The sequence below is a fragment of the Neodiprion pinetum genome, chromosome 3, assembly GCF_021155775.2.
Source record: "Neodiprion pinetum isolate iyNeoPine1 chromosome 3, iyNeoPine1.2, whole genome shotgun sequence".
NCBI lineage: Eukaryota > Metazoa > Arthropoda > Insecta > Hymenoptera > Diprionidae > Neodiprion > Neodiprion pinetum.
The window spans coordinates 33,484,461-33,511,365 of record NC_060234.1 but is presented as its reverse complement, the minus strand read 5'-3'; the positions used below and the strand labels follow the sequence as shown (position 1 = coordinate 33,511,365).

General features: G+C 38.1%; 1 protein-coding gene across 8 annotated transcripts in view; it reads left to right on the top strand.

The window, feature by feature from the left end:
* The window catches only part of exd (PBX homeobox extradenticle), a 57,108-nt gene extending 42,331 nt beyond the window's left edge, over positions 1 to 14,777 (top strand). For 3 of the 8 annotated variants that reach the window (XM_046616890.2, XM_046616889.2, XM_069134526.1), the window contains 5 exons: positions 2,878 to 3,068; positions 3,307 to 3,442; positions 4,173 to 4,269; positions 5,182 to 5,369; positions 8,745 to 11,428. In XM_046616890.2, the coding sequence (XP_046472846.1) occupies positions 2,878 to 3,068; positions 3,307 to 3,442; positions 4,173 to 4,269; positions 5,182 to 5,369; positions 8,745 to 8,873 (741 nt within the window). In that variant the 3' untranslated portion in view covers positions 8,874 to 11,428. Of the gene's footprint in view, positions 1 to 2,877; positions 3,069 to 3,306; positions 3,443 to 4,172; positions 4,270 to 5,138; positions 5,370 to 7,264; positions 11,429 to 14,712 lie in introns of those variants that run through there. The other 5 variants (XM_046616893.2, XM_046616892.2, XM_046616891.2 and 2 more) reach the window with 5 other exon arrangements.
* Positions 14,778 to 26,905: the final 12,128 nt, after the last annotated feature.

Below are 26,905 nucleotides of genomic sequence, written 5' to 3'. Positions count from 1 at the left end.
ATTTTTTACCACTATCGAAAAATATTGTTATAGGTAGAAAATGAAAACTAGTTTTCTAGCTGTTACCGGAAAGTCTAGTATCCGTTACTATTCTTTTTCATTACGATCACTGTTACTATATTTTCTTGCAACTGTTGCGAAAATTTAATGCTTGTGCAACAATAAATTGACGTTGAAGCCTTGTTTAATTAAAAAAGTAGAGTAAACCGAACAAACTGCTTTTGCGTTGCGATTACCAAAAAAGGATCAACGATAGCGCAAAATGGTTAGGCGTACCTCGTTTTTCGTAATTCCAACAATATTCAAACAGTTTTCTTAACGATACCTGTTTTGCTGAATTATTCTAGTTACTATACATATGAAATTTTTTCGCAGTGCACCATCTTAGGGACCGTTTGTTTCGCTCATAGCGGCTCTTCGCTAATTGTGAATCTTTTCCAACTAATTATTCACGTCTGCCGGCTAAAGTGGTTCGAAAGCGTTCGAAAAAGTTCGATCGAGTTCGAAAAAGAAAGAAACTATGTACTCTTGTCGTATCCCCATATCATGTTTTGGGGCAATTCGTTCGGTGTTGTTGACATGGCTGATCGTTTTCACTTCCTGTCTATTTTTTTTTTCCTAAACTCGAACGCTGCGGGAACTCTCGGCATTTCAATTCCTCCGCGAGGTTCGTTGGCGGATCTAAAATGGCGTTTCAAGCGAGAGATTCGAACGTCAGGCACCGTCACGGTGTAACGTTACCTTGCTCTCCGTCTTTTCGAGCCTGTCCTACCATCTTCCCGTATCTCTCTCTCCCCCCCCCCCTCCCCCCTCGTTTTGCCTTTTTTGTCTGCAGCGACGCTAAGTGAACACGACCGGAGCTCTTTTGTTCAGATTACCCGAGATTTTCGATTGAAAGACAAAACAGTGCGTTCCGGTATCTGAGGCTGGCTGTCTGGTCGTTGCTTTGCTCCGAATCGCATTTCTCCGCCTTAACCTGCGGCAACCCTTGCCGCATTTAAACGAAAATTTCAATTAATCTTAATCTTGATTTCGGCCGTGTTTTAATTAACCATATCTAGTTAACTCACTTGACCCTTTATACCTCACTGCAAGCTTCTGCCCGTATCATATCGAAGCGTTATCTTTATTCGACTCGCTGGCAATCAAGTCAAATTATTATTATTACACAGACTCTAGGCGTACGGACCGAGTTTGATGTAGCTCATGCAATGTTTGAATCTCCATTCCGATGTTTCATTGAAATTGGGAATTTTGTAATAATAATGACAACGCTGAATCAGGTATGCGGTAAAAAATGCCCGGCTCATTTCCCTCCATCTCTTCCATCGTCAAGGGGCTGTTACTTTATTCAATGATATATCGCTACGGTGCGAGATAAATTAGGTGTCGTTTCACGACCGTATCACTGTGTCGAGTTTTAAACCGTAATCAGGCTGTCATCAAAGTAAACGATACGTAATGAAATTGAAAACAATTGCTGTGAGGTATGAAAACCGAACCGTTGATCCGAACTTTGTAGTATTTTGTAATTTTTGGTAAAAAATGCAGATTGTGCACGAAACGCATCGGTTATTATCGGTAATTTGACGCTTGCGTACAAAAACGATCACACGCACACGTGGTTGTATTTTCTTACGAACGGCAAGCAGTTATGCACTTGGGTAAAATTTATACATATAATACACGTATGCAAACGGACGGGTAAACTAGCTCGTTTTTAATTGTATGTCAGCGTTTCTCTTACGTGCGGATGATACCACCGCACACATTATACCATATCCCGTACCCATCCACACGCATACAGATACCAGTCCTATACCCGAAGCCGATGGAATCGAGGAGAGCTGGCGGTGAGATACGAGAGGCGAGAGCTTCAGGTTTTCCATCCAATCTATCCGTTCCCCCTTCCCTCTCACCCCGTAACCCCGCATCTCCGCATCCCTGCCGAGGCTGCGGAGGCTGCCGTCGGGATGTGTTCACCGCTCGCCTTTTCTCGTCCGCTCGCCCCGAAAGGAGCGGAGAGAGGAGAGGAGCGGAGTGGAGAGGAGAAGAGAGGAGAAGAAAGGAGTGGAGAGGAGAGGAGAGGAGAGGAGAGGAGAGGAGAGGAGAGGAGAGGAGAGGAGAGGAGAGGAGAGGAGAGGAGAGAGCAGAGGAAGGGGGGGGGGAGGAGAGGAGAGGAGAGGCGGTCGCGGAATCCATTCCGAAATTGCAAACCCGCCCGACCCCCGAACCAACTCTCCCGACTATCGTACCTTCCGCGCCTCCCCCAGGAAAAGCCAGCGTCGTCGCGTGCCTGTCCCGAATACTGATACCGTCGTCTCCGTCGCGACGCTCGCCCGCCTTCTACGCCGCTATCTAGGCCTACAGCAGAGCCGAGCCCCACCGTTTTTGTCATTTCATATTTTTCAGGACATTTTTGTCGCTTGTTTCGCACGCGATTACACCGCACTTATGTACTTCCCTTGCGAGTTTTAAATAAGAAGTCCTCGAGTTATTCGAGACGATTGCTATTCCAATTCTCATTTTCGACTTTCAATACTTTCAAACTTTCGATATTCATAATTCAACGAATTATGCAGTTGTTATCGGTGCTGTGGGAAATTATATATGCGGACATTGTACGCGACTTCACGTACCGATGAATTTTAGAAATTGATGCTTGTGCTCACGTCGATTGGCTTCAGGTCGTAACCAGCTTGCGAAATAAAGTTAGATAATGAATTAGTTTGGTCATTTTTTTTTTTTTTTTCTATTCTACTGATGATTTTCTGGTATATAAGTATTGACATGGTTCTAGGATCGATAAAGTAACTATATTATTTTATTGGTCAGAGCTTTCGGTGAAAAAATTGACGTAATTATGTTGCTTTTCAGGCATGCAACGAATTCACGACACACGTTATGAACCTCCTGAGGGAACAAAGTCGTACCAGGCCCATCACGCCGAAGGAAATCGAGAGAATGGTGCAAATCATACACAAGAAGTTTTCCAGCATTCAGATGCAGTTAAAACAGTCAACGTGCGAGGCAGTTATGATCTTGAGAAGTCGATTTCTCGACGCAAGGTAATTTTCGGCTCACCTCAATCCTAGGTATTTAAACATGTGTATATAATTAGTCGCCAAGATTAGCCGGAGCAAATCTATTATATATCTTGCGTCAATGACGTGAAAATTTGTAAAATCGTATTTCGCTGTCTGTCGGTCGAAAAGTTGAACAGCTTGATCTGCCAAGCGGAGAATTACGACGTTCGTATAAATCTTTCGACGAATAATCTTATTTACGTTCGTTCCAATTGACCAGACGCAAGCGGCGGAACTTCAGCAAACAAGCCTCCGAGATTCTGAACGAATACTTTTACTCACACCTGAGCAATCCTTATCCCAGCGAAGAAGCCAAGGAAGAATTGGCGCGAAAATGTGGCATTACGGTTAGTCAGGTGAGTGACTGTCGAACAATTTTTCACTTCAAAAGTCTTGATGCATTTACGAAGTACACATTTGTGCAGGCTTCAAGATATTTTCATTTCGCCAGACAGCGTGTTATATTGCAAATTTTTTAACCATCTAACGAACAATTACTGACACATCGCATTGCGAAATGATGAATTATCTTACATATTGTTGCATTCAGTTCGATCGTTTAGACCAGTATATTGAAGTGAAGCCAGAGAATTGCATTTTTGTAGTTACGTGTCGCATTAAATAAACGAAATGTACAAATATTACGTCCATGAGAACAAATATTATTACGACCAAGAAAATAGTGAAGTAACGGTTCCTCGATTGGCGTCGTTCTCGGTGTATATTAACCATTTGAAGAAGAAAAAATCCACCGAAATGTGAATCTATGAAAAGTGGAAATCTCTGAATTTCGCAAGGCAAAGACGTTTCACGAGATAAGACATTTTCATCAAGGCACCGCCTGACAACCGCTCTCGAGACTTTTGTTTTATCTCTCGTTACGATCAAGGAATAGGGCCGCTGACGCGACGATAAAATTATATACTGTACATACGAATTACGCAATGCCTGTATCGTCTTTTCGGGTTTACTCCACCGCTCAGTGTTTGTTCGGAACATTTCATTAAATACAAGTTTACGTATCATAAACCCAATTCTATATAATCGCTTGTCGGACTTGAATCATGTATTGTTTTCGTATCTCAGGTGTCTAATTGGTTCGGCAACAAAAGGATACGATACAAGAAGAATATTGGCAAGGCGCAAGAGGAAGCGAACCTTTACGCTGCCAAAAAAGCCGCTGGTAAGTCGATTTGAATATTCGTTAATCAGTATACTTTGGGAAAAGTGTCGAATCAAAGGTTAGTAATACAATCGTTGCGACATATACCGATCGTTAACTGTGGTTCGGTAAAAAAAAAGTTGCGTTCAAAGATGGCAGTTCTGAATTTTCAAGCCGAGTATACATTGATTTTTATTTCTCCGATTTTATATCGATCGGCAGAATTGTTAGGAACCAATGTCTTGTTATTTTAAAGATCTATACAATATTTCTAGTGCGTAGTAAACGTATCGCGAACCTTGGCGTGTATGTATAATCCATTTAATCCACGCGTGGTAAATTCCGACGAGATTTCGGTGTACTCGTGACAAGAGAGCCGAAGTTATAAACGATCCCGAGAAAGTTTCCAGAAGACTCGGTAAAGTTTCGTTGAAACAAGTTTTGATAGTATCACGGCGTTCGAACTCTATGTATTTGAAAATTTATGGAGTTTTTTTCAACGCAATCCCGGTAGTTCCAGTTACCCTCTGGGCAATAAAGAAGTAAATTCTGAATAACATTTGCGCTTGTTCGCTTCCTTTGAAACGCCGCTACATCCATTTCTCACTCTATCAATTTTCGAGTACAAGGTTCCCAACAAATCGGCCTGATCAATATTTTTTGACGAATATTATACAACTAAGGGAAAATTATAAACGAATTATGAAAAAGAAAATAAACCATTGGAGGTGACAGGCATGTTACAATGTGCAAGATTGATTCAAGGACAAATACGATTTTAAAACGGCAAAAATAATGTTGATACGATTCCCTGTCGGTATATCTGAAGGGTGAACCATACCTGCTAGCCATTTATATTATTACCTCCAATTGTTTTATTTTCTCGATAGATTAAACCATCGAATCCTCTATGCACCGCGATTGTTTCTACAGCAGCTTTTGCAGGAGCATCGCCGTACAGCATGGGTGGAGCCAGCCAAGGTACACCGACACCAATGATGTCACCTGCACCACCCGGAGGTCCACAAGATATGGCTGGATATGGCATGGGCATTAACGGTAGCGACTACGGCTCTCAACCGTACAACGACGGATCGATGGGCTATGATCCCATGCACCAGGTATGGAAGAACTGATACGTTCGTATATCTATGCCTATAAAGTATGACTTGGCAAGAATTAAACTCTTGTACTTATTAACAATACGTAATAGCTTGGTTAATCACGCCGTTTGCACGCTATTCGCACTCCTAGAATCAACGGGGATTTTGCTTGTTCGATTTACTTTGTTGGCTTTTCACATTTCCTAAAAATTAATATCTTGATACCTTTTAAAATATGGAGAAGAAATATGGAGTATTGACATGGGTAAAAAAATTTACTATATTTAGATAGAGTTTTTACTATTTTGATCTCCCCCAAGTCTTATATTACGTGTTTCTTCTTTTTTGAAATTGATCATACGAAAATCTAGATTTTGACGTACTTTTTTTAAAAGTGTTTGTAATCCTCAAAATTGCGGAAATGGAAAAACACATTTGACGCAGCTATCATAAACTACTCAAACTTTTTGTCCGGTCTCTAGTCAGTTTTTCGAGTCAATTTTCAAGCCAAAATAACGCTTTCGTAAAGTCCCTTAATTGTATGTGCATGATGTAGTTTTGCAGTATTTATAACCTGGTGGAGTACATTGTCTTGTAATTACGATAAATTTGACTAGAGGAAGGTTGCCTTAAAAACTGTAAAATTTTCGTTGTTAGTTAGCGATTCTGATATTAACAACGAGTTAGCATTTAAACCGAATTATGCTCTTGTCTAAAGGGGCTGTGGGGTTGAAATGAAGGTACTAAAATGCATGCCATAAACTTGGTCTTGGAACAGGAATTAAAATTGTTTGCATTTCGGTTCGCAGCTGTTTTAAACCAAACGAAAAATAATAACTTGGATTCACACCAGTAAGATTTTATTTTTAATGATTAATTTTATTAAATTCTTCAATTTCGAAGCTTTTGTGTGTGTCTGCAAATAAGAAATAGCATCGTGTCTATTTTCTGATCTTGACAGCCTTGGTTTCTCGTCAATATGCCATTGACTTAAAAACCAGAGCAAGTCTCTGTATTTTGTTTTTTCTCTTAAACTACTACTTTTATTTGTATATTAAAAAAAAACAACTTATAATACGATAAAAATACTGGCCGATTGATCCAAAACAACTAAAAATATATTCTTATTTTGCGCGCGCAATAAGAAATTGACTCACCTCAGAATCAGACTTTTGATTGTTGAGTGCTATGGCAAATAATAAGTATGATTCGCAATATAAAAAAAAAAAAAAAAAAATGGTCGTACTTAATTTCGAAAATGGCCGATTCAATAGAGAATATCTTGCCATGGTTATTTCGGTATTTCCATTGATTCTTTTTCAATTATACGCATTATTTGAAGACGCAAAATTCAATACTAACTTCTTCTTTAACATTGCTTGCATCTGGCCACTTGCCTTAACGAGTATAACACGATCTAATATTATTTTATTATTTATATATTTATAAGTATAAATTGCTTCGGGTAAAATCCTTTCATGAAGAATAATGAACTGTGGTTGTTGCAACGAGGTTGTATTGATAAATTCGAAAAGAGTGACTCACATTTATCATTTAAATAAAGTATGGTCAAAACACATTCCTCTGTACAGCTACTTTGAGTTTATTTCAGTCACAGAATTTTCACTCTGTTTTTTCAAGTGTTCTCAGAATTACATTCGTACTTGCGTAATATTTACCTTTTGACAACCTTGGTATTACTTTTTCTTCTGTGTTGTATCTGCCAAATCCTCAACACTCATTCACTGTCACTCGGTTCACATACCAATCAGCACAAGGAAGCCGAGATTAATATTATTTGTCACAAGCACAGTTCATAGCCTAGCATATATCCAACTTTACTAGATTAGTACTAAAAATTTGTATGATTAAATGAATAGAGAGAGACTGATGTCTCGTCAATTGTTTTGCAGTGATGCGACGCAGCTTAAATAATCAACGATAGATGCGCCAAGAGGATCTCCTCTGTTGCAACAAGCACATGTTTGAATTAAATATAGTCAGCTTTAGATAACTTAATGAGTATGAATTATAGAAATTTTAGGTGGCAAGTTTAAGCCTTCGATTGAATCAATTAACTGAAGCCTATTCGACTAAGTTCTACATTTTACACATATAATACACGTATGTGCATTTTAAAGTGCAATATGTTGGCGATATTATTTTATGGCGACTAGAGAAGCCTGATAATATTCACGAATACTTTACATGGCGAGTATCGTTGTAACGAATTAGTCTAAATATTTAGTTACAATTTTTCGGTTGCCTTTCCACTAAGTGTTCATTGAAGAGAAAAAAATCACTTCCAATATTTTGTGAAATGTACAGGCCTTGAACAGATTTCAATCGTCCTATCACATCCATCATATGTGAAAGTATAACTTGGAAAACTTACGAAGATGGCCTTTTAAGATAAATTATACTTTCAAAGTGCAATAAGAATTTAATATTGGGTTTTAAATTTAGAATATTAGGTTAAGATTAAAAATAGGATTAGGCAGCTATTTAGCGGCAGCTATATAAGCAGGTTTTGTACATATCAGCTAATGGCTTTGATACTTAACCAGTGGATATGATTAGAATATTTTAGATAAATGTTTATTAGATATTATGTATCGAGTGTCTGTAAGCATGCATGGTTGCATGTAGAAGTATAATATTGGTTATAAGTTTATGTTTTATTTTGAGGACTCGTTTTTGTTAACTGGGATCGCTGTTTGCATCTCGGGCAATTAGGATTCTATAGATGAGAACAATAAATCTGCATATATACGAATTATTATGGGAAATTGACTCAGAACTAATCGATGGTCTCATCTGAAAAAGCAATGTCAAAAAGTAGGACTTGATTCTTTCTTTCGAACCCGACGCGTTGTCAAAATTTGTGATACTAGTCTCTTTGATCAGAAATTTGAAATAATGAGCACCCGAAATTTATTTGATCATGCAACAATTATAGATGATTTAACGCACGTTTCGTGTTATTTTTGGGGAGATTTTTCACAAAGCTTATATATAAATTACGCCTCTCAAATTATGAAAATTTGAAATGTGTCATTCTTACTTTACACTTAAAACAGCATTATCAAGATAAATGCATACTGTCTACTCGCAGTATTTTGTTATCTGGTTCTATCATTTTGTGGAGTCAATGACCCAAAGCGCTTTCACTGAATAACGAAATTGAAGGATCGAGACAATGATGCTATTTCTTTCCAATTTTTGCAAAACTTGTAGATTGATTGCGTACTGTAGTTAAAATAGTGTTATTGTAGAGATTTTGGGACTGATTCGGCAATAAATTTTGACAAAATGGCATTTGTTACTAGAAGAAAAAAATTAATATCGGGGCAGTTGTAACTAAGGGATAAATGAATGAATCGAATCACGCAGGGCAAGGCAATGGCTGGGGGCGGAGCAGGTTGGATGCCACAGCGCGAGGCTGTTCCAGAATTTCCACCACTCCACGATTCGGCGGACTCTGATTCCGACCGGGAAAATGAAAAACGCCCCAGAGTGTAATCGGTCCAGAGAATAAACCGTCTCTCGATTTCACACAATAAAAGCTAATGAATTTCAATAAGCCTACAAAAAAACTGAATAATTCGGTGAAATTTGTATCCATATTTATAATGAAAAATTGGGTGTTTATTATTTTGAAGAATTCAAACGGAATGGAACCTTGTTTAAAGTACGATTGACCGGCTGTAGCTTATGGTATAGTAGAACAGTAACAAATTTCATGCAGAAAGTTGACTATGCAAGAATCACGTGGTGAACACGAATTGTATCATTCATTGTTTAGTGTCGAATATTGTAATACTCTGTTATTTAAACGGAGTAATGCACTAAACAATATCTTTCATGTTTCATTTCCGTTCCGTACCTGTTCCTAAAAACGCTCTTTTGCAAACGATTAAATCTGTATACATTTTTGCGAATCACTGGAAACTTGAAGAGTCCTGTATTATCATTGAATTGTTTCTCGGCCCTTAGTGAAGTTGAATTTTGCCACTTTGTAAGTGCAATGACGTTGTCTTCTATAATACTGCCTTTCCGACGCTGCGTTTTGCCTAAGATTCTTCAAAATAAAAATTAGATAAAATGACATCGTATGTTCTCTCGGTATTCCTAGATGAAGAATATGTGAAAAAATAGTTGACAAAGGAAAAGTTTCTTTCATGATCTTTTTACTACAATTTTTGCAGTTTTAGATCAAGCAGAAGTTTATTTTGTGAAAATGGCTTCAAAAGAATTAACACCTATGACAATTCCATACCATATGATAACTTTAACTTACCCTTTGCACTACATCTTGCCTTAATGCATATGATATACTGAACAAATACAAGAAAATACAATAGAATCGTCTTTAGGAAGATAGCATAAATCGATTTGTCCAATAATGAAGAGCATCACGTATGAATTAGTTACTACTATGTTAGATACTAGGGGATATGAATTTATTACGAAATAATTGTTTCTAATTCGTATTATTATACACCGTATTTCGTATGCTAGCGAATGGTTATGTCACCTATACGAACTATGTTTTAAGCTTAATTTGTTTGATTATTATGAGTCATCGTTTCAATTTTACTTATCATTACTTTACCCTGCAATATCCAAATGCACCATAAGAAGACCTCTTTTCCTTCTCTGCCCTGAAATATAAATACATTTCTGGAGTCTTCTTATCGTTCATGCGACTGAGATTTGAACACCCTTTAAATTATGTTGGAAAATTGTGTGCATGGTTGTATAAACAAATTCGTTATGTAATTCAGCAATGAATATTTTATTATATTAAGATTTCTTTTTCGAAATTTCATTTTGATTGCGCTTGCCTATCATTAGTTAGCTGTCGTATAAAACCCCTTGTCTCTTTCTACAGTCGTTATCGGTATAATAATTTGAATATTTAAGTTATTTCGGAAATAAATAATTATTGATATTATTTATTATAAGATAACACACGGGGTACATGGGCCAACTGATGTTTGATTTCAGGAGCTGTCGCCCTGAAATCCTTAGAAGATACAGGAAAATAAAATTGAAAAACTATCGAAATTTGATCACCTCACTATCTGTGATCCAAGGCTTGCCCCAGTGCGAGTATACGAACGATAAAATATAATAAACTAAAATTATGTAACCACAATTCGGAGAATATAGCTTAAAGATAAATGCTGGGTATCGGGAAGATGGACGAACGTTCTTCCTGCCACCTAGCAATGTTCTTATTTATCTATATCCCTTGCCCAAATGAAGCAATGCCCTGCAAAACACTGATGTATACGATTTTTCAACATGAAAATTATATATTATTATTAAACATAAGCTTAGTCCTTAGGCATCTATATAGTTAAGGTCATCATTATATATATTATAATTATGAATTTTTGCATTATTGATTAGTTGAGATCATTACGATATTGATTATTATTAATTGATTATAATTATTGAATATGATATATTTAGATTATAGTAAAATATCTCTTCAATTGTATAAAACTTGAAAGAAAAATGGCAAAAAAAAAAAAAAGAAACTACGAACGATTAGGTATAACACTGTTATAACACGTCGCTGGAAGTACTATCGGCTAAATAGTTCATTAAACGAAATATTTTAATTTTTTCACTGTTTGTATATTTAACAAAAATATATCTGTTTTGGCGTTTATAGTTTCCTTTATATCGGTTAGCCTTATTCTTTATAACCCGCGAGCCTGGCACTAAATTTTACAAATGAATATAATGTCCTGAGTTATACCGTTACATGATTCTTATATTAATATACCCGGAATAAAATACACGCACTATTTTTAATTGCTGTTCTGTTTTTTTGATATTTAACAAGTAGTCGACTTTAGCCGATTTTTCTGCCGTTTGCGACCAGTACAAGTGCGCTCCGCACAGCTAGTATACGACAAAAAAGAGCCAACTGCGCACTTGAAGTGCACTTTTGGGACTACGCACTACCTAACATTTAAAAAGATTAAATTAAACAAAAAAAAAAATAACCTTTACGAATTGACGTATAAATCATTATATTCATATTTCTCATCAGAATCGCATAATAAACAATAAAAAATTTGTGCTGTAATGCATTTAGGAATTTACATTATACTATACGATTTAAAACCATTCCAATGTCGGAGTGCAAAATGACAAGTTAGTCGGTTATTTTTTTGATTCAATCGTGTTAATGACGTAAAGAATTATGATTGTATTGAAATACGAAGTGATACTATGACTTATTGAAGATTGACACCATAACGAAATCTGTGTTGAATGTACATAAATACTGGTGGAATTTACTAATGTGATATAGCGCACGGACAATATAAGTTAAGGTGTTGGAAATTTGTTTTTGAATGAAAGTACCTACGTACAGAGAATCTTATTTTGCTAATTCTTAACTCTGGACTTTGGAATGGTAGCAAACAACACAACGGTATACCAGAAAAACATTGTATCAATTAAAATCATTACGATAAATCTAAATAAAAACATTCACAAAATAACCGTTGTTTCTACGCATGTAGCAATATCTGATTGCAGGGTGTAAGTTCAGTTGATATAACCGTTGACTGAAGAATATAAAGGCAGTTTTGCCGTAATGGGCTTTGAAGTGACAACCGAAAATCATGCGCTTGCGCTCCATGAGATATTCCAGCGGTAGAGTTGAGAACTTATTGCAGAACATCAGAGAGTTACCGATTTCGACATGATGCTGGTTGCATTCACCTTCCCAGTAACACAATCTTCGCAATGGGAAGTCCAAGCCAGTACTTAGCCTACGTGTACTTACGGATTTGTCGGCGATGCAAGAAATTGATATTGAGAATAAATTTCTTCCAAAATTCGTAGCAGAACAGTGATTTAATTAAAGTATAGGTACCCGAGAGAAGAATGTATGCATAGATCATGAATGATAGATAATAGATCAATTATGATCATGATGCAGAGACCAAAAAGTATATATGTACATGCGGTCCATGTACGACATTAATATATATGATCCATTTACGATTAATACGTGATGAATACTACAAATTTTATAACCTTCTGAGAGACAAACTAGATTATCTACAATAATCGGCTATAATATGAAAATAGAAGAATTATTCATTTCGAAATGGGATTCTATTGGACGCGCGCTCGATGTATTCCATAACATCAGTATTCATAATTATTCCAACAACTTTTCATTTGCTCTCTCGATCTTGAATTTTCATAGGCATAGAATCGAAACGCTGTTTTAGCTGGTCGCAAGTGAAGCATCTGCGTTGGGTGGAGGAGCGGAATTGTTTTTCGAAAAGTATTCGGATGGAAAAAAATTCAGAGTAACTGCAATACATAACGGATGCGCTAATTCTGAACGAGATGAAATGGATGCTTCGTATATGAGACAGTATTTAACACTGCGTAGTGATTTAAAGACCTAGAAAGGTGATAGGGAGAGAAAGAACGACGCTTCTCAACACTTCGAGTGTATTTTAACACACATTTGAAAGATACGAGCGAAATTTTTCATCATCCAACTGTCGCAGAACGGCAGCGTTATTAGCCGACCCGTTCACTGAGGAATATATCTTCAGTCAACGGCTGACCATCGAAGGGCCTGGCCGCTTGAGTCTGGAATCGGCAGGAGAGATAAAGTGTGTATTTCTTGTATGAAATGTGAAAACTAAAATCATTATACATCATATCATATCATCATACATCATACATCATACATCATACATCATACATCATCATACATAGTATTAAAGGTCGAAACCAAAGTTTGGATGTCGGATGTTCAGAAAGTGACGTCACCAATTCAAAATCAGCTAGCCGAATTCCTCAGTCTGGAAACAACCGCGCAGTAGAGCGGACGCATGAGAGTCGCGCTCCGCAAATTTCGAGTACCGGGTTCTCAACCTCCCGGATCCCGCGCTTCGGGTCCGCTACGCGGTGAAACTCGACTTCCAGGATAAGCGCTCCGTGGTTCCTGGTTCATGTTTACAATAAATTATTTCAATTCGTTTTTCGCGCAACCCCAAATTCGGTACCTGTCAGTCCGCTAATAAAATTTCTCGACTTCCAGGATAAGCGCTCCGTGGTTCCTGGTTCATGTTTACAATAAATTATTTCAATTCGTTTTTCGCGCAACCCCAAATTCGGTAGCTGTCAGTCCGCTAACAAAATTTCTCGACTTCCAGGATAAGCGCTCCGTGGTTCCTGGTTCATGTTTACAATAAATTATTTCAATTCGTTTTTCGCGCAACCCCAAATTCGGTAGCTGTCAGTCCGCTAACAAAATTTCTCGACTTCCAGGATAAGCGCTCCGTGGTTCCTGGTTCATGTTTACAATAAATTATTTCAATTCGTTTTTCGCGCAACCCCAAATTCGGTAGCTGTCAGTCCGCTAACAAAATTTCTCGACTTCCAGGATAAGCGCTCCGTGGTTCCTGGTTCATGTTTACAATAAATTATTTCAATTCGTTTTTCGCGCAACCCCAAATTCGGTAGCTGTCAGTCCGCTAACAAAATTTCTCGACTTCCAGGATAAGCGCTCCGTGGTTCCTGGTTCATGTTTACAATAAATTATTTCAATTCGTTTTTCGCGCAACCCCAAATTCGGTAGCTGTCAGTCCGCTAACAAAATTTCTCGACTTCCAGGATAAGCGCTCCGTGGTTCCTGGTTCATGTTTACAATAAATTATTTCAATTCGTTTTTCGCGCAACCCCAAATTCGGTAGCTGTCAGTCCGCTAACAAAATTTCTCGACTTCCAGGATAAGCGCTCCGTGGTTCCTGGTTCATGTTTACAATAAATTATTTCAATTCGTTTTTCGCGCAAGCCGAAATTCAGTAGTTGTCAGTACGTTAATGAAATTTCTATAACTTTACAATCTTCTCATAATCTTTTTGGTAAAATATGTCGATAAAAAAATTATATTAAACCTTGCACATTATTTTTGATTTGTTCTCATGCTGAAAATATTTATTAGTATTCGAGGTATAACTCGGGGTGGTTGGCGGTGGTCGTTGGGGGTGGTTAGGGGTGGTTGCGGGTCATCTCGGTGATTCAGGAGGAGGGGGACGAGGATTTGTGCTCGGTGAGTAAAACACTTTTATAATATTTGATGGCAATTATAATTATATTTCATCTAAATTATTTCAAACTAGTCATGTTTACATTAAATTATTTCAATTCATTTTTCGCGCAAGCACATATTCAGTAGCCATGAATAAGCTTATACAATTTATTATATTATTAATTAATTAATTACTCAATTACTCAATTATATTAATCGTTACACAATATTTTCGATGTGTTCTTATACTGAAAATATTTATTACTATTCAAGGTATAACCTGAGGTGGTTGAAGGTGGTCGGAGGTGGACGAGGAGGAGGACGAGGAGGACGAGGATTTGTGCTGGGTGAGTAAAACACTTTTATAATATTTGATGGCAATTGTAATTATATTTCATCTGAAATATTACAAACTTGTCACGTTTACAATAAATTATTTCAATTCATTTTTCGTGCAAGCACATATTCAGTAGCTATGAATAATCTTATACAATTTATTACATTATTAATTAATTGATTAATTACATTAATCCTTACACAATATTTTTGATGTGTTCCTATACTAAAAATATTCATTACTATTCCAGGTATTACCCGAGGTGCTCGGAGGTGGACGAGGAGGAGGACGAGCTGGACGAGAAGGAGGACGAGGTGGACGAGGAGGAGGCGGGGTGGGTCGTGGGAGAGGACCTCTCCTCTCCTCAGAGGAGGGAAGGGGGAGGGGCAGGGAAGGGGGAGAGGTGGGCGGGGAGGGGGAAGGGAAGGGAAGGGTAGGGTAGGGAAGGGAAGGGGATGGAAGGGGAGGGGAAGGCGGGGGGGGAGGGGTAGGGGAGGGAGAGAGGGCGGGAGGGTGGGCGGGCGGGAGGGAGGGAGGGAGGGAGGGAGGGAGGGAGGGCGGGAGGGAGGGAGGGCTGGAGGGCGGGCGGGTGGTGTTCTGCTCTATCAATTTTAACGGGTCGCACCGACATCCGTCCTCTACACTCCCCCCCCCCCCCCGCCCTCCCTCCCTCCCTCCCGCCCTCGCGCCCTCCCGCCCGCCCTCCCTCCCTCCCGCCCGCCCTCTCTCCCTCCCGCCCCCCTCTCCCTCCCCCACCCCCTCCCCCCCTCCCCGCCGCCCTCCCCTCCCCTTCCAGCCCCTTCCATCCCCTTCCCTTCCCTCCCCTTCCATCCCCTTCCATCCCCTTCCCTTCCCTTCCCTTCCCCCTCCCCGCCCACCTCTCCCCCTTCCCTGCCACTCCCCCTCCCCTCCTCTGAGGAGAGGAGAGGTCCTCTCCCACGACCCACCCCGCCTCCTCCTCGTCCACCTCGTCCTCCTCCTCGTCCACCTGGTACTTCTTCTCGTCCAGCTTGTCCTCCTCCTCGTCCACCTCCGACCACCTCGGGTAATACCTGGAATAGTAATGAATATTTTTAGTATAGGAAGACATCAAAAATATTGTGTAAGGATTAATGTAATTAATTAATTAATTAATAATGTAATAAATTGTATAAGATTATTCATAGCTACTGAATATCTGCTTGCACGAAAAATGAATTGAAATAATTTATTGTAAACGTGACAAGTTTGTAATATTTCAGATGAAATATAATTACAATTACCATCAAATATTATAAAAGTGTTTTACTCACCCAGCACAAATCCTCGTCCTCCTCGTCCTCCTTCTCGTCCACCTCCGACCACCTTCAACCACCTCGAGTTATACCCCGAATACTAATAAATATTTTCAGCATGAGAACAAATCAAAAATAATGTGTAAGGTTTGATATAATTTTTTTATCGATTTAATCTACCAGAAAGATTATGAGAAGATTATACAATTATAGAAATTTTATTAGCGTACTGACAGTTACCGAATTTGGGGTTGCGCGAAAAACGAATTGAAATAATTTATTGTAAACATGAACCAGGAACCACGGAGCGCTTATCCTGGAAGTCGAGAAATTTTGTTAGCGGACTGACAGCTACCGAATTTGGGGTTGCGCGAAAAACGAATTGAAATAATTTATTGTAAACATGAACCAGGAACCACGGAGCGCTTATCCTGGAAGTCGAGAAATTTTGTTAGCGGACTGACAGCTACCGAATTTGGGGTTGCGCGAAAAACGAATTGAAATAATTTATTGTAAACATGAACCAGGAACCACGGAGCGCTTATCCTGGAAGTCGAGAAATTTTGTTAGCGGACTGACAGCTACCGAATTTGGGGTTGCGCGAAAAACGAATTGAAATAATTTATTGTAAACATGAACCAGTAACCACGGAGCGCTTATCCTGGAAGTCGAGAAATTTTGTTAGCGGACTGACAGCTACCGAATTTGGGGTTGCGCGAAAAACGAATTGAAATAATTTATTGTAAACATGAACCAGGAACCACGGAGCGCTTATCCTGGAAGTCGAGAAATTTTATTAGCGGACTGACAGGTACCGAATTTGGGGTTGCGCGAAAAACGAATTGAAATAATTTATTGTAAACATGAACCAGGAACCACGGAGCGCTTATCCTGGAAGTCGAGTTTCACCGCGTAGCGGACCCGAAGCGCGGGATCCGGGAGGTTGAGAACCCGGTACTCGAAATACGTAGCGGACCCGAAGCGCGGGATCCGGGAGGTTGAGAACCCGGTACTCGAAATTTGCGGAGCGCGACTCTCATGCGTCCGCTCTACTGCGCGGTTGTTTCCAGACTGAGGAATTCGGCTAGCTGATTTTGAATTGGTGACGTCACTTTCTGAACATCCGACATCCAAACTTTGGTTTCGACCTTTAATACTATGTATGATGATGTATGATGTATGATGTATGATGTATGATGTATGATGATATGATATGATGTATAATGATTTTAGTTTTCACATTTCATACAAGAAATACACACTTTATCTCTCCTGCCGATTCCAGACTCAAGCGGCCAGGCCCTTCGATGGTCAGCCGTTGACTGAAGATATATTCCTCAGTGAACGGGTCGGCTAATAACGCTGCCGTTCTGCGACAGTTGGATGATGAAAAATTTCGCTCGTATCTTTCAAATGTGTGTTAAAATACACTCGAAGTGTTGAGAAGCGTCGTTCTTTCTCTCCCTATCACCTTTCTAGGTCTTTAAATCACTACGCAGTGTTAAATACTGTCTCATATACGAAGCATCCATTTCATCTCGTTCAGAATTAGCGCATCCGTTATGTATTGCAGTTACTCTGAATTTTTTTCCATCCGAATACTTTTCGAAAAACAATTCCGCTCCTCCACCCAACGCAGATGCTTCACTTGCGACCAGCTAAAACAGCGTTTCGATTCTATGCCTATGAAAATTCAAGATCGAGAGAGCAAATGAAAAGTTGTTGGAATAATTATGAATACTGATGTTATGGAATACATCGAGCGCGCGTCCAATAGAATCCCATTTCGAAATGAATAATTCTTCTCTTTTCATATCATAGCTAATCTAGTAATATAGGTAAATAGGATGGTAGGAGGCGTTCGAAAATGGTAGGACATTTCAAAAGTTAAAGTCGACGATGATCCGGTGCATCAATTTAATCGTTACAGATTTTCTTTTTCCATGAGGCATAGAGTATTCAACAACGATAATGCAGTCCTAAAAATTCATCATTCATCTCTGTCTGGAAAGCTAATTCGCAAGGCGTGGTATTCTATTCTATTTGCATTATTAGAAAAATACCCGTACTCTACATACACTGTTTCTAATCTTTTGCTACATTTGGTTTAATCCCCATGCTTCCACAGCACGAATAGTCGGAAATGTTTTTGATTATCCATAATAAAATAAAAGAAGTAACAAAGCTTAAATTTATTGTCAAAGCTCTAATGAATACATCAAACTGCGGTCGAATCAATTCATTTATTATTTGTACATGACCTCTGTATATTTGATAAATTATTCCTAAATACATTGAAACATATGTATTGATAATGAAATATCATGCAATGGGCTGTGTAAACTATAAACTATAATTTCTATCGAATAGCTGCTTTTATGTCAACAGGGCTTTGAGGCTCAGTTCCGTTCGTCCTCCTCCTCGTCCACCTACGACCACCTCCAACAATCGCCAACCACCTCGAACAACCACCGATAACCACCTCGGGTTGTACCTGGAATAGCAATAAATATTTTCAGTATAAGAACACATGAAAAACATTACGTAAGGATTCATATAATCACAGGTTTTTTTTTTTGGGTGCAACTTTCGATGCGTTGATCGCAGCGTATTGGAACTGCGCCCATTCGATTTCTCTCGCAAAATTACGTCGGAATAGTGCATGAAAGAATCTATTCCGGCACTTTTCAAAATCGCGGAAATTTTTGCCAAAAATACAGAGGGGTCAGCCTTACCATTGGATGAAAACTATAGGTACAGTTGCCCTCGTTGGCTTAGATGTGACAACCGAAAATTGCTCCGTGAGATATTCCAACGGTAGAGATGAGAACTTATCGCAGAACATCAGAGAGTTTCCGATTTTGACATGATGCTGGCTGCATTTACCTTCTGAGTAACACAGTCATCGCAATGGTAATTCCAAGCCAGTACTTGGCCTGAGTGTACTTACCGACTTGTCGGCGATACAATAAACTAATGATGAGAATAAATATCTTTCAAAAGTCGTAGCAAAACAGTGATTTAATTAAAGTATAGGTACCTGAGAGAAGAATGTATACATAGATCATGAACACAAATAGACCAGATTTAATAATGATGCAGAGACCAAAAAGTATAAATGTATATGCGGTCCATGTACGACATTGATATATATGATTCATTTATGATTAATACGTGATGCAAACTATAAATTTTATAATTTTCCAGGAAACATACTAGATTATCTACTATAATCGGCTATAATATGACAATAAAAGAATTGTTTGTTTCCATATAGGTTTCAGTTCGACACGCCGTCTATACATCCGATAACATTAATATTCAGAAATAGGAGTAGGAGTTGGATTAGAAGTAGGATCAGGAGTAGGTTCAAGAGTGAGAGTAGGAATAGGAGTAGGATCAGGAGTTGGAGTAAGATCGTAGTAGAAGTAGGAGTAAGATTGACGTAGAAGTAGGAGCATTGGAGGAGGGTAGGGGCGGGAAGGGAAGGGTAGGGTAGGGTAGGGTAAGCCACACCACTTCACACCCCGCCTCCCCAATACCCCACCACCTCAACACCCTAACACCCCACCATCCCAACACCCCACTACCCCATCATCCCAGACCGCCTCACCACCGCCAACCACCTCCAACGACCATCGCGAACCACCTTGGATTATTCCCCGAATACTGATAAACATATTCAGTAAAAATATAGAATACATCAAAAACATTGTGTAAGGATTATTATAACTTTTCTGTTGACAGATTTGACCAAGAAGACTTCGAGAAAATTATAAAAAATTTTATTAACGCATTTATAGCTACCGAATTTGGGCTTGCGCGGTGAATGAATTGAAATAATTTATTGTAAACATGACAAGTTCAAAAAATTTAAAATAAAATATAATTACAATTGCCATTAAATATTATAAAAATGTTTTACTCACCGTGCACAAATCCTCGTTCTCCTCGTCATCCTCGTCCTACTCCTCGACGTCCTCCTCCTCGTCCACCTCGATCACCTGCAACCACCCCTAACCACCTCCGACCACCACCAACCATCTCCAATGACCACCGCTAACCACCTCGGGTGATACCTTGAATACCAATAAATATTTTCAGTGTTAGAACACATTAAAAATATTGTGTAAGGATTAAGATAATTTTTTTGTTGCCACATTTTACCAAGAAGATTATGAGAAAATTACAGAAATTTTATTAGCGTATTGAAAACTACTGAATTTGAACTTGCACGAAAAATGAATTGAAATAATTTATTGTAACCATGACAAGTTTAACCAGAACTACGGAAAATTAGTCCTGAAGGTCAAAAGTCACCAGGTCAAGGATCTGGACAGCCAGAACTACGGAGCGCTTGTCCTGGAAGTCATTGTCAAATTTCACCAGGTAGCGGACCTGGAGCGCAGAAACCACGGAGCGCTCCTCCTGGAACTCGAGTTGCACCAGGAATCGCAGGATATGGGAGGTAGAGAATCCGGTACTCGAAATTTGCGGAGCGCGATTCTCACCCGTCCGCTCTACTGCGCGGTTGTTTCCAAACTAAGGAATTCGGCTATCTGATTTTCGTCTACTAGTACTATAGTTCAATGACGTCAAGAGAAAAAAATTTTTTGGTGACGTCACTTTCTGAACATCCGTACATCCAACCTTTGGTTTCGAACTTTATTACTATGTACGATGTATGATGTATGATGATACGATATGATGTATAATGATTTTAGTTTTCACATTTCAAACAAGAAATACGTACTTTATCTTTCCTGCCGATTCCAGACTCAAGCGGCTAGGCCCTCCAATGGTCAGCCTTTGACTAAGGACATATTCTTCAGTTAACGGGTCAGCTAATAACGCTGCCGTTCTGTGACGGTTGGATGATAAAAATATCTGCTCGTGCTTTTCATATGTGTGTTAAAATACACTCGAAATTCTAAGAAGCTTCGTTCCATCTCTCCCTGTCAAAAACACAAAAATCAGGACACTGCGTTAAATACTATCTCGTATACGGAGCATCCATCTTATCTTGGTTAAAATCAGTTGATCCGTGATGCATCACAGTTACTCTGAATGTTTTTCCATACGAACACTTTTCGAAGTGTTACTTACAGAACTCGTTTGGAGGTGGTCGGAGGTGCTTGGAGGTGGTTGGAGGTGTTCAAAAAACGTAGGAAATTGTAGGTCCTGGTAGGAGCTGGCAGGGGGTGGTAGAAGGTGGTCGGAGATGGTAGGAAGTGGTAGGGCATGGTAGGAGGTGTTTAGTGCAAGTTGAAGGGGGTAGGAGGTGTTTGGAGGTGGTTAGCGGTGATCGGCGGTGGTCGAGGTGGCCGAGTGGGGCGGAGGAGGAGGAGGACGGGGACGAGATGGATGAAGAAGTTGATGGTGGTCGGAGGTGGGAGGACGTGGTTGACGGTGGTTGGAGGTGCTCGGAGGTAGTTGCGGTGGTTCGCGGTGGACGCGGTTACGCGGGATGATCTAGCTGATCGACATTTTTAAATCGCAGTCGACAAGTAGTCTTACGTACTCACTTTGTACCGACTCAATCTCAAGCTACCATACTGATACTACTTTGGCTGCTACGAATGTCGGTGCGAGCACGTTAGGTGGAGTCGATAGAGCAGAACCCTCGCACGCTCCCAGGCCCACCTGGGCCCACTTGTCTGCCGAAAACTGGTCACAAAAATTTTCCCAGGGGTATCCGTCTTTATATTCTTCAGTCAACGATAGAACTGATCGAACCTGGGAGATATCCTCGCACAAACATATGAAACTTGAGAAACGTTACTGACAATAACCTACATGTGACTACAGTATGCGAATCGATTCCTTGCGGAGGATTATTTTCAATCAGCTTGACATGAACGCCTGATTCTTAGAAATCTTGTTTAGTAAGTTCGTGATTGCTAACTTTGCGTATTACGATCTTTGAGGGACGAAACAAGCAGCATGGAAAAACTATGGAATCAGATGTCACTTTGGATGTATTATCTGCGGGTCTTGGCGCATACACACTCTTTGTTGATATGATTGAATCCCATTTTAGGATTTATTGATCCGTAACACGTCGTTTTCATAGGTCCGCATTCATTAGGATCTATTCTAGTCGTTCTTCTGAGTCTGACTTTTTAAGGGTGAGTATTTTCATCCTGAGATGAATGTGCAACTCGGAAAATCAAAGATTACGTCAGAGGATCAGTAGCGAGTAACGCAAGTCAGAATTTTTTCATTTGTCAATTAAATGTTTTGCTTCGCTGATACCAGCGACTTGGAGACTACGCGCAATTGATTGCTCTCGCGAAATGACGTCGATATTGTGCATCATATATCTAATTTATTTTAGCGCTTTTCAGAATCGTCAAATTTTCACCAAAAATCCAAAGGGGTTAGTCTTACTTTTTGTTACCAAAAAATCTTTTGTCACCGAATCGATTCGTGTGATCCTTTGAGGACTAATTGGACCCCCAAGAACGCAGAAAAGGCACCACAAAGAACGTGGAATCAACAGCAAAAGAAAAGTAACTAAATGAAGAATAACATAAATTAACTGGGTTGCACCCACGGTTCGAAATGGAGCGGAAACCTCGTAATTGAAAATGGGTACCCAAGAAATATAGCCGGGATTGAATAATACTATATGCCGATCGTAAAGCGAGCGAAGATTCAGAGAGTACGACCGCACTCGCCGACCACCGAATACAAAATGAAATCTGAGCTGTGTCTCTTCGTTCAAAATCCGGATTATCGATTGTTGACGTGCGATCGATGTTGGTGATCGTTCGAACGTTTTTATGGTCAGGCGTTCAGCTGGTATAATACATGACTACGGAAGCAAGGGCCTTGACTTTGACTCGGCCTTATCAAATCCAAACGGAGAACAATTTTTACCTCCTATTCATGCGCCTCAGATTTATTCCATTATCTAATGGGTGTTTCTATCATTCAGACAAAGGCTAGTTTCACCACATTTTCATATAAAATCGGAATTCATTGAATTGGTATAAATCACGTGCCCTACTCCACCAATTTAAGATAGTCGACTATGTAGAATGTTCAATATGCAGGTGATATAGCTTTGTGATTATAGTTAAATTACGGTAGTTGTATACTCAAGTACATTATTTATTGTTTCTCCTTGAAAAAAGAATGAACTTGGAAATCGGTTTCGGGTTGAATCCTGGCGAATAATGATTGGGCATTTTTCTAAGCGACAATACACACTAAATTTGCAAATTGAACTAGTATTATAATATTTATGTATAAGTAGGTATCTTTCTCATTATTATAATATAACGCTTGTTATGCCTTATATTCTTTCTTGTTTCTCTCTTACTTTTCTTGTTTTCATGGTAAGTTCGCGCGCATGTCAAATCTGGCAGATGCGTCCTTAGAATAGTTTTAACTTTAACGTAGTAATCAATCGATATATGCTACAGTAACCGGCTGAAACTTAGTGAGTTTTCATTCCAGGATTCATTTCAGACATAGGTTTAAGCGAGTTGTCACAATATGGAGATACACAGAACTAACAATAAACATTAGTAATCTGGTATCAACAATAGAAATCCGGCAATTTACCAGGCAAAATCTACTTTTGCATACAGCATAGCTATTTTCTCGATTTATCAGGAAAAGCAGACCAGTATTATTTCCAAACTATAACTTGTTATTCACTCAGGCTCTCGATCGATCGATAATATACCGCTATGCAATTCCTTTTGGGTTGGCAAAGAAAAGTTTTCTTTTATTATCAGAATGACACTGCAATGAGCATGTCGTTTAAATACAAGCCTAAAGTTACCTGCTTCTTATCGACAGTTACAAAGTTTCAGCTTTCACTGTAACATATACGTGTATGTATGTTTATATATAAAGGTACAATTTTCTTTGAGAAAACAAACTTTTTTTTTTCTTGTCTTAATAAGTCATATACAATAAGTTTACAATGATACGAGGTCCAGCGGGGTGCTGCAGGATGCGATATGACGAAACATTATTATGAACATTAAACAATCAACAAAGAAAGATCACATTATGCTGAGCATAGGTATTGAAATTGGATAACGGATGACCGTGTAAATATTTCTGTGCAAGGCGTCAAATTTTTCGGTCATCTTGAGCAGTTGTTTGCTAATACAAAGTAAATAGTCAACAAAAGTATGCAAGTCTCTTGAATGCAGCAATGTTATACAGCTAACATATGGTCCAACATTATCCATAATTATCGATTATGAAAATCCTTGTACAACTAGATGAACGACCTAACCGTACGTATTATGGCCAAGTCGTTAGAGGCGTGCAAAAACACGTATAATGAGTATCCAAACGTCTACGGAGTATTCGTTTGTTGATTTACTGGTGGATTCATAGATTAGACTTTTCATTGAGTAATTACAGTTTGGAAAAGTTCGTATTCGACAAAATAATTTCTATAGACACACGTTAATTGTAATCTACACATCCATACATCGTCTTTATTAACTAAAGTTTAATGACTCTTTGGTAATAACTGATGTATATAGATATTAAACTATAAAAAATAGCATCCTGCAGCATTCAGCTAAGCCTCCACTCACACAACATTATTTTTCATAATCGTATGTTCATATTTATTACAATACTCTATACCATTAAGGTTATTTTATTCAAAGTTAAAGCTTTCCATGGTTTTTTAATGTTGTAACAACGGACTACAACGAATCCCAGCCTCTCACAGGACACAGCTAGCCATCGTTCGTTCATTTATTCTGTATTTTTTTAGTTCGTAATGATTTTTTTCATATTTTTGATTTCTTGTACTTTACTGTTAATTTTCGAAGTACGTATAGTTATGTCGGAAGTATATTTCCATTTTATTTACAGTTGGACAATAGAATTTTATGTTACGTAGAATTCTCCAGACATGCGATATCACCGGTGATTAATAAATTCGCCTGTTGTGATTGCAACGCAATTATTGTATTGCATCGAAAAGAATTCCATTTGTTAAGAATCTTACGTTAATCTACTATGCATTAAATTAATTCTATCATGTACAGTGGACGTTCACATCGTTTGAGACGCTTTTAAAATTCTTTGGATTCCAAGTTCCTCGTTGAATAAAAGAACAGTTTCGGATTAGCACTCTATGTTTCATTAAAAAAAAAGGGGTATATTTTCTACAAAATGTCGAGGTCCGGGTAGTACCACATTTATCATATTTTTACTACAAATATTTGTTGTCATGATAACTTTATTTAAAGCGGTTCTGATAATATGAGCTCCCGTTGTACAAACACATATACATGCTTTACGTATTTACAAATATAGGTACGTCCTTTTTCAAGGTTCGAAATTAATACTAAGAAATGGTTAATTATTAACGAACAAATAATGGCAAGTGAATATAACAGCTTCAAAGATAAAATAATATTCATTACGTATTGAATATAGTGACTACTGGCACAATAATGTTGTTTGTGCAAAACAAGAAAAGAGTTAGTAGTGTTTCTTTGGTAACGACTTACAGCGCGATACCCGAAAAGAAAATTAAATTTCCATTCTTTTCTTTTAAAGCGTAACTTTCTTGGCAGCATCGATAATACCATGTCTTCTAGTCATAATGAAACTATGTCCAACTGTATTACATTTGTTATGAAACGAAAAAAATGTTAACGTATTTAAGACAAGAGTTTCGCAAACCACGATTACGAGTGTTAGTTATTAAGGCAACTTTTGTTACAAATTTAATGATTCATCATATAGGATACTTTTTTACTTTAATCTTTAAATACAGAGAGTAATTTTCTATGAGAGTTTAGTTTCTTTCAGTAAGCCTGAGAATCTCGGCACCTCAATTAAATGCGCTAGATGATAAGATCGTGAAAAACAATCTACCGTTGATAATGAAATGCAATTATTTCCGAACATCTTGGACAACCATTATGACGTTATTGTTTGTAACTTTGAGTTGTAAGTACAGTGCTTTAATTAACATAAATAATCACCCCTTGAAATATTAAATTTACAACATAAGGCAAACATTTTCAAATCGTACCTAAATAAATATTATTCTACGCGTTAGGTAAGGAAAATTATATAACAAGATGTTTATTAGCAATGAACAAACTTTATATAGGCCTCCGAGTCTCAGAGCCTGACTGACTGGTGACAAATGTGATTATTATCGACAGGGCATTAATTAATATAATACGTTTTCATATATTTTTTTTTTTTTTTACCATATAGATAAGTAGAAAAACTCTTAATTGTAATATTTACGTGTCTTTATTAAATGCAAGTAATGAAATCGTTTGATATAAGTTAGTTAATTTGTTAAAGATTTTTCTCTCACTAATCAATGGGCATTTTGAACAAGTCGAGAGAGTTGCTAGCTGCGCGAATACTTTGCTGTTTTGTACAATCGATTTCATATATCCAACTGGTTTTTAGCGCGATTTAATATACCACACGAAAATATCTGAAATTGAAATCGACGGTACTGTACAATATACATATATATATATATATATATATGTACGTATATATATATATATTATAATATTATATTATAATTTCGTATATCTATATACTTTTACATGGTAATATTTATAATTTGTATAATTCATGTTTTGTGTAATTGTGTATATTACAGTATTTTCACATAAGTATGTCTTTTATTAATATTTATAACTTTAATGATTTTAAGAACTGTAATAATCAGGATAATAATTATACTTGAACGTTCAAGAGACAATAAACATGGTGACGCAAAAAATGCACGGGAGCAGTCTGATGTATTAATGGTAATTTAATATTTATATTAGTTATAACCAGCAACTGAGATTTATAGAGTGCCAAGTCCACAAAGAAAACTCGAAAA